General features: G+C 40.8%; 1 protein-coding gene across 1 annotated transcript in view; it reads right to left on the reverse strand.

The window, feature by feature from the left end:
• Positions 1-610: 610 nt before the first annotated feature.
• Positions 611-9,646, reverse strand: part of Smr (nuclear receptor corepressor smrter) — a 43,104-nt gene continuing 34,068 nt past the window's right edge. Inside the window, exons 9-13 of the mRNA XM_018544645.1 lie at positions 7,624-7,875; positions 6,982-7,435; positions 4,530-6,760; positions 4,218-4,411; positions 611-3,863 (exon numbers count right to left, since the gene is read on the reverse strand). Of these exons, the coding sequence (XP_018400147.1) occupies positions 3,104-3,863; positions 4,218-4,411; positions 4,530-6,760; positions 6,982-7,435; positions 7,624-7,875 (3,891 nt within the window). The 3' untranslated portion in view covers positions 611-3,103. The remainder of the gene's footprint in view (positions 3,864-4,217; positions 4,412-4,529; positions 6,761-6,981; positions 7,436-7,623; positions 7,876-9,646) is intronic.

The following is a 9,646-nucleotide window of genomic DNA, read 5'->3' on the forward strand; positions in this document are numbered from 1 at the left end:
TCTGTGTGTCGCTCAGGTACTGTACGAGGAGGAGAAACGTGACACCGAGCACACCCTTCTAAGGATGAAGTACGAAGATCGAAGTCACGGCTGTGTCGCGTTGTCGTATGTCCGCAAACGTTATGCCTCGGGCTAACTAGATTTAATTTGCTTCAGTATGTATGTCATGTGTGTCTGTATATGTGCGCATATATTTATACGATCTATATATATATCCACTTAACTCTGGAAGCATTCGACGATTTTTTTTTTTTTTTTTTTTTACCTCAACAATTATATTTTGTACAGTGAAGAATTATTGGAGCGTTTTCGTGACAGGGTGCAGTGTTCCACGAGACTCGGGTCGATTCTCTTTATCATTTAGGGCTAAAAAGCACAGTCGAACTACGTACTATGTGAAAAAAAATCAAAGATAAAACATTTGAATGCTCAATATATAATTACAACAAGTACAAACATGATTAAATTCTCCGAGAGAGAGAGAGTGTAAGCTATTATTTTAAAAACGTAAAAATAATCTTTTCTATATGTTTTAAATAATAAAAGTCATGTGATACAGTAACGATTACATACACGTTACATAATTTGTATAATTGAATACGATTTGGTATGTATTTTGTACATTAAAAAATTTTTCTCAAATAACGTGTACTTTCTCATTTAAATTTTATACAGTTAATTGCACAAGTTGTTTTACGCAGAGGATAAAAGAAATCATCGAGTGACGATCGTGAACTGCCCGTGTCAGAGAACGCTTGTTATAGGTAGAAGAAAAAAAAAAGAAACGTAAGTTAAAAAGAGAATAATACCTGTACCGCGCGAAGGATACGCTTGTTCGAAGATGCGAAGAAAATGCGAGAATACAAACGAACGAGGGCTAATCGTCTGATCGCTGGCGTGCGAATGAAGGCAGTCATCTTTGTACAGTGAATCTCTGTAGTCTTGATCAGTCGTCCGAAACGACACGGAACATATATAATATATATTATATATATCATCGAGGCGCAATCTGGCAGAAGCGGTGATTCACGACGCAGTGATTGAAAGGAGTTAACTCTCGCAGTGTGACGGTTGAAGGAATTCGTCGGGTGTCACGATGGCGAAGAAACAAGGCGCAGATCGCAAAACAGTTGAAGCTACAAATATAAAATTAGGCTGTATAAAAAGTATGCATGTATACGTGTACGTGTCGTGTATGTAATAGAGCATACACATATTCTCTCTCTTTCTCTCTCCCTCTGCCTCCCTCCCTCCCCCTCTCTCTCACCCCTCAAATTTGTTTGAAACAGATAAAATAAATCTACATCCAATTTCGCTTTGCGAATGATAATTCCATCAATTTAATCGCCTTGAATATTTATTTTGCCGTCGTTTATCAATAATTAAAGAGTCCAGGAAAAAGTTTTTTTCTTTTCCCCCTAAAATCAGTTCGTGGCTGTTTAAACTCCTAAATGCTAACTACGTCGATTTTATCGCTAAACCTAAATTCCTTAAACAGTAGCGTGTACGGATTATCTAGCCATATTACTTACTCAACTTAGAAATTAATATGTACTATGTACAACACACTTTGTGTTACGATTTTTTTTTTTCCCGTTTTCTTAAAACCCACCTCACTAAGATGAGAACGATCGTCGAAGGTTGACTTCACGTCGTCGGAATATATCTCGATTTATCCATGCCGGAATATGTAGTACGGTATTCTCCTCCACATTTCTTGCACTTTACTCCTCCCTTGCTCTCTTTTTTTTCTTATCTTCAGTTCGAACTACAGGCTATGCTTTGCACTGGTATGTAACACAATTGAATCTATTTAATCCCAGATACATCACAGACTCATTCCAAATAAAAACACGCACGCCCTCATCAGCGTTGTATATTATTACATTACCGCTTAACGATTACATATATTTTTTTTTCATTTATGTACAAAAGAAGCGTCTGTATTGTGAACATGGGATATACATATATAGACCTAGATGTTTCACAGATCGGATGCTTGCGCGTATACCGACGTCTTTTTTGCGGACTGATCAAGCCCAAGTCAACATAAAAAAATAATAATTCACCTCGATCGAACGACTAAAGCTTCGAGCACTCGGTATATTACTACATACATGTATGAAATAGAATGGATGTATATCGAGTGTCGATCCCCGATTTATTTCCTTTGCGAAATGAAACGCTAACGTACATATACATTTGCGAGTATCGAAAAAACCTAAAAAGTGAAAAATATGTATATGTATAGGTGAGTACATGTTATTTAACGATTATGTAACGATTTCCTTTCTTTATAACTATCGCACTCATAAAATTTCGCTAAACTAAAATCCGAACCTCTGTACAATTAACTTGCGAGATTTAAAAAAAAGGGGCCCACATCAAAACCACGGCGGTCAAATGTAATCAGTTTTTTCACGTTGACATGTACATATACATATATGTATTTATACAGATAACTTTAATGTCCATATCGGCATTATAAATTATACATCGCAAATAACTAATTATTAGATAAAACTATTCGTCGCTATGTATTTAACTGAAAACCAGCGCAACATCGCGAGAAGGTAAATCAAATCAAATATTCGTTTCGTAAATTTACCTCTCTTCACGTAACGCGGGAATGATTTTTGACTAAAAATACAATGAAATTACAAAGAGTTCGTAAAACAATATGTGTGTGTGTGTGACTCTGTTTAAAACATCATATTTCTCCATTTATCTCGCCGGAGATCGCAAATTTTCATTTTTATATATATATCTACATATGCATACATTTATATATATATGTATATGTACACATATATATCTATATATACATATCATGCGCATATATAAAAAGAAGAAATCTCTTAAATTAGATTAGGATTTGGCGACCGACAAGAACGCAATGTGGCTTTCTGATTGCCCGCAAAGCGTCCAATGTAATCGATAAATCGTCCAATATCATTGATTCAATCGATGAACATCTGCGAGTATCCTAAAAAGACGTATGCCACAGCATCTCTCTGCATCCATAATAGCCATGCATCGTCGCACTAGTATATGCCAGTTTAGCGTAAAAACAGTTACGGCGTTGAATAATTATAGAAGACTATCAATCCTCATCCGAGAGCGGCTCGTATTGCGAGGAAAGCAACGGCGCCGGTTCAGCTTGCATTTGTTCTGACTTCGTCACGGAGGCGGATGTAGCTGAGGCGGATGGCGGGGCCGGCGGTGGTCCTGTGTGTACTCCTAACGCGCTAAACGGATAAAACGTGGTAGTAGCTGCGGGCGCGGGCGGCGGCGGTGGTTGTTCACGAGTGGTTGGATTTGGACCACCCGCATTGTCGACCACCATTTCGTTGCTTCCACTATTACCGCCGCTTCCACCACCACCACCACCACCACCGCCACTCGATGGACTTCTTTCCATACTTCTCTCTGCACTAGCCCCCTTTTCATCCTTCTCGGACACTACGACGGAATTACCGCCTCCGTTTCTGTCAGAGCCGGCACCATCGCCGCTGCCACCGCCGGCCTTGTCGTCCTCAGTGCGCATCACTTCAACGATCTTGTTTTTCACATAATCGAACGGCGACACGTCATACGGCGTCGAATGCGACTTGTTGGAGGGAGTCCCGGAAGTGGATGTGGCAGTGCTCGAATCGTACAAGCGACGTGCGTAATGATTGGTAGTTGCCTCCGGCGGCGAAACTGGCTCGACCGAATGATATTGCTGCTTTCCCGATGACTGATGCTGCTGTTGCGTATGCTGCTGTTGCGCAACACGTATTATTTGACGTTCGTCTCCAGTCTTCACCGAGTCTGTCTCATTAATTTTTCGTCTCTTCCATTGATCTTCGGAAATTTGATATCTATTATTTAGAAAGTAAAGATTTCCATTACTCATAATATACGAGTATTCGTCAACACATTGCGGTTAAAAAAAAATTATTAAATGTGTTCTCTTCCTTTTTATAGGATATTTTAATAAACTGGTTTTTTTTTAACATTATAGATCTTTTTATTCGTAAAATTTACATTCGATAAATTTACGATAAAATAAGAATCGATAAAACCAAATATAAAATAAAATTAATCAGAGTAAAACACTGTGATCTTATTAAATTCGTAACTGTGAGGTTTGTAATTTAGTTTTATAAAAACGAATTTTTCATCACGATGTAATGTCGAGTTTAAAGAGAAACTTACATCGCGCGAGAACTTACCCAGCATAGGATCTATACGATGAATGAGGCGGGCCATAATCTTTTGAGACAATATGATCAACATGCTCGCCGAGAGTGATTGCTTTATTGCTGCCACTTCCATTACCGCTTCCACCATTTCCACCACCACTGCCTTCACCAGCAGGACTGTGAGCTATGCCATTAGGTTCTTGCTGATTTTCGCGATGAAATCCCTGTAAAGATGGAATCAGTTTACGGAAAAGAGATTACGACAAGAACACAAATTCGATTTAAAATAAAACGTATGTTCCACAATACGACTGAAGAAAATATAAAAATATGTTCGGTTACTTGAAAAAGACGATCGCCAGCACGTGCTGGCTGATTGGCTGACGATCCGCTTGCACCGGGATTTTCAACACTCTGATTGATCTGATGGGTAATAATAGCGTCGATTAAACTGGCGGCTGTGAGAGTCGACGAGTCGTTCTGCTGACTGGAAGATTGATTCTGTCGCGAAGATGACGATGACGACGTCGACTGTTGCTGCTGCTGTTGAGACTGTTGGGATTGCTGAAGCCTAGAAGGTTGTGAAGAGAATCCGAGGCTCGCTAATCTCGACGAATCTCTATCGATTTGCTGTTGATCTCTGTATAGTTGTGCAATGTGTCTTCTCTCGGCTTCTATACGTTGTTGTTGAATATGCTGATGGATCTGTTGTTGTTGTTGCTGTTGTTGATGAAGATGCGCCAGATCCCTTTCGCGGTGCTGCATAGCCAGTCGACGTTCAACATCTTTTTCATGTTGCTGAATGGCGAGCCGCTCTTGCTGTTGCATCTCTTTCTCGCGTTGCTGTTGTTGTACAGCAAGTCGATGTTCATGCTCAATCTCGCGTTGTGCGGCAGCTGCCACCATTTTTTGGTGTATCTCCTTTTCTCGCTGTTGATGTACGCTAAGTCGATGTTCGTGTTGAATATCCTTTTCTCGGACTTGCTGCACGGACAAACGAGCGTGCTCGACGTGCATGTCCTTTTCCCGCTGCTGCGCGAGACGGTGCTCTTGCTGCTGGAGGTCCTTTTCACGTTGTTGATGGTGCTGCTGTACTGCAAGACGGTGCTCTAGCTGTTGCAATTCCTTTTCACGGTGCAAACGATGTTCCTCCTTTTCCCGTAAGTGAACAAGGTCGCGTTCTCTATCTCGATCACGTTGATGCTGCACCGCTGCAGCCGCCACTGCTAATCTGTGTTCTGCAGCCTGCATTGCCGCCATACGATGTTCCTGCAGCCGTATCTCTTGTTCGCGAAACGCGCGGTTATTGTCATAACGATCGGCTAACAGGCGATCTGCCATCGTTTTACCGAGTCCCTCATGGCCGCTACTACCAGATGCAGCTGGATGGCCGTGCGGATGTGGCACCGGAAGACTGGGTTGTTGTACTGCCACATCCACTAAACTGGAGAATGCCTCCAGACCAGGTGGCGGTGGCGGATAGTGCATTTGCTTCTGTGGATTGTGCCTCTGAATGACACCTTGTCGCGGTTGAGTATGTGTCTGTGATGGAGGAGGCGTACTGGTGTAGTAGAGAGTGGACGACGGTGGCGGTGGTGGTTCGCTCTTACCCGTCGTCTCAGCAGTGACAGATCCACCAGTATTGCTACTACGAGCCCGCGCATGCATCTGCTGGCTTGTAATGTAATCGTTCATGATGATCTGTCGACTGGATAATTGTTGCTCCATCGAGTAACTAGGCGGCGGCCGTCCGGAGGCGGAATAAGAATTATACTGACTGCCACCATGACTCACTACCACGGCTGGCGACGCCGCCTGGCTCGTAGGACCCTGTCCCGGTGGTGGAGGTGGAACATTGCCACCGCCCGTCACAGGTGAATGTCGGATGGTACGATGATAATCGTATATAGGCGTGCCGCGTTTGTCTACCGCGAACGGAAGCACCGGTGTACCTTGTGTGATCGAACCACCTGTATCTTTCGGAGTCCCTGGTATAGCCGAGCCGGCGTTAATGGCGCCGCCGCCGCCTCGTTCACTGGTATTCGGAGCGGCACCAGGTACCGTTGGATTACCAGGCGGCGTCATTTGCCGTAACAAACCTTCATAACGCGCTGAGGATACAGGAGTGCCATGCGTGATGGAACCACCCTTGTGACCCGGCGTAGCTATGGTGCTTAATTTTGGAGATAGCTTGGGATGAGGCGGTGGTACAGTGACTTTGTTCATCTTGGGTGTAATGGGTGCTTGTGGTCGCGGTGACGAAGCATAAATCAATGGACTTTTCGCACCGCGACCTTGTTCGGGATGAGGCGCGTGAGAATGATAATACGCGCCCGGTGGCGGTTCCGGTCGGTAAAGCGTAACAGTCTGCGGCGGCTTGTGAAGCTGCATTGAATGATTATAATCTTGTTGTCTTGGTTTTTTGATACTCAAATCCAACGTTCCTTCTGTTTCTCGCAATGCTTGTTGCACTTGCATGACAACTAATCCTTCCTTAGGCAACAGGTCCGACGATGAAGCTTGACTACTCGGCACTGCTGGTGGGCAAGGAGTAATGGTAGCTTGCATTTGACCTAAAAAAAAAAAAAAGAAAATGCACATATTATGAGTCTTTTCTATCTTTCTACGAGTCACGAATGACATAAGGCACAAAATGCGAAAGAATGAGAATGAATTTTAAACGTGATACAAGTCATTACTTCGAAAGTAAGTTGTATATACGAGAATTAGACTTAAAAAGAATAAGTTTTAGGTATGAATTCTAGATATAACGATATATTAGCAATAAACTTGCCAATTGGTTGTGGACTTGGAGCAGAACGATGAGCATGATGAGGTCCCGAGACAACAGAGAGCGTTGCTAGATTTGTATCTCTATTAGACAACGTAGTATTCGGTATATTCGATGACGGTTTACCGTAGCCACGAACATATGTTATGTCATTACGATGATCTGTCTTTAAAATACTAGATATCGTCGGAGTGCCAGAACTATTGGGCGCTAATAAACTACCACCATCGGCTGGGCTGTTGGGAGTACGTTTTAGTTGCATCTCGATGACTCCAAGCATGAGATCTTTGACAGTGAGTGGATTGGAATTACTCGTTGTTGAAGGTGGTGAATGAACAATCGGTGATGCCTGCGGATGTTGTTGCAACGATGGCGTGTTACTACTAGAGGTTGTCAGAGTCACCACAACGCTGCTATTATCCAAGTCGGCACCACCCTGACCTTCGTCCGCTGTCTCCTGAAACAATTAGCGCACCTCTATCAGACGGTCCTATCGTACAAAAACGTTTTGCGTCTTGTTTTGTAATTGCATTCTTATCATTTTTTCAAACGATAAATTCGACAATAAAATTAATTATACTTGTGTATATTTTGTGCAAAATAAAATTTGAAAAAAAAAAAAAAAGGCCGAGAGCTTGGTCTTACCGTGGCAGAACTGTCGTAATCTTCCCTACCACCTGAAGTAGCAATAGTTCCACTATTGGAAGACTGTTGAGATGATCCTGGTGGTACCAGTGATACGACAGCTATATCCGAAAGTTTCTCGCCGAGTTTTTGCTCGCTGGATCGAAAAGACATCGATAATGACGACGGCGTCGTCACAGGACCCGATGCTATGTTATTGCCCATAGTCGTTGCCGGACTTCCTGCGCTAGCTGTATCACTTGAATCGTGAACCTGGAAGAGAAAATAAAGTAAGGGCTAATCAATATATACACGAATAAGTAAAATAATTTAATTTGATGCAATCTCTTATTTCAAAAATAATGTAAATTAACCCTCCGTCTGCAAAGGGGGGGTCACGCATGCCCTCCCGAAAACTTCCAGTTGTTGTAACTTCGGAAGGCGCCAAGAAAGGGCGCTAGGTAGCCTCCGTAAAAAAAAGTTAGGTTGCCCGAGAAGCCCCACACGCGGTACCGAGTCGCCAGTTCGCCTCAGACCGCCGTGGCAGCCCGACGAAAATCGACGAAGGCACGAGTGACCGCCCTTCGCAAGCATTTTTTTTCAAAATCATCAATTGAGCCATTTTTTTCCTAAAAGGTACATTCTTCCCCTTTAATTTCGTTATTGATTCATGTCGATATCTTTCGTTGGCTTAAAGTTATGATTTTTTAAGTAAACAAGTGATTTTTCCATAGGTACCTCCAATTTTTAATAAAAAACTAAACAAAATAAATTTTTTTCGAAATATTATGACTTGAACTTCAAGTTAAAGGTTGAAAGAAGCCCCATAAATTTTTTCAGATTTTTTGAAGCGCACTAGTCGCTAAAAAACATACCAGGTCACGAGTTACCCCCCCTTGCAGACCTAAGGTGCCGAAAAAACCTTTGCAGACGGAGGGTTAACAATTGCACCACAAAAACTAATTAGCTAGTTTTAAAAAAATCAAAGAGATAAAAAGGCAATTAAGAGTCAAAACCATAAATGTGATCTAATAAATCATTTAACATAACAAAATAAAATAAAATAAAATAAAATCACACTAAACAGCTCCACGCACACAAGCAAATTAAAATTCAAAAAATTGAAAGTTAAAAACATTACTAAAATTATGTATAAAGGACTCTTGTTAATAAATAAATTTAAAAATGAATAAAGGGCATAAAGTCAAAAATTAAATCTAATCTTATACGTCAAATTTTTAAAAAAATTTATTACGAAGATAAAATAAAAGATTGATGTTCTTAACAATATAATATGATAACAATAATACTGCGTATCTATTTTATTTTTATATTTTTGATGTTGAAGATCTGAAGATGGCTCAATATATATGTAGAAGTCAAAACATGTAATTTTAATGTCAATATCATATTATATTGTTAAGAACATCAATCTTCTATTTTATCTTCGTAATAAATTTTTTTAAAAATTTGACATATAAGATTAGATTTAATTTTTGACTCTTATGCCCTTTATTCATTTTTAAATTTATTTAAAAACATTACGTTTCGGCTCCATATTTAGCCCATCCCCTCAGATGCATGTACAAAATATTAATAACACAGTAAAATTAACAAAGTTATATCGAAAATGGAGTTGTAGACGGTCATGTCAAAGAAAGTTGAGTATTTTCTCAGAGGGAACAAAAGAGCTCGTCGAGCGATTGGACGATCGTTTGCGAAATATCCTTGTGGTTACAATAAGAACACAAAATTACGTTTCTAAAAAAAAAAAACTATATTAAGACAAGCAATTGTTTCTCTGATAAACTCCCTCGAGTGCAGAAAATCGAAAAAATCCATGTCTGTAACTCAGTCATCTAACAGTAAAGTCGTTGGCGGTAAAGAAAATTGTTTTCGCAATACAAATGCAAATCGTCCGAAATATAATAAATTGTAACCGTTAGACTAACTCGACGTACGAACCTGATAGTCCAGTCAAATTGTCATTTTGCCTTGCAAAAATTGGAAAAAGCGATTTTCTTTTTCTGGCATGTGGGGGGGG

The sequence above is a fragment of the Cyphomyrmex costatus genome, unplaced genomic scaffold, assembly GCF_001594065.2.
Source record: "Cyphomyrmex costatus isolate MS0001 unplaced genomic scaffold, Ccosl1.0 scaffold455, whole genome shotgun sequence".
NCBI classification, from domain to species: domain Eukaryota; kingdom Metazoa; phylum Arthropoda; class Insecta; order Hymenoptera; family Formicidae; genus Cyphomyrmex; species Cyphomyrmex costatus.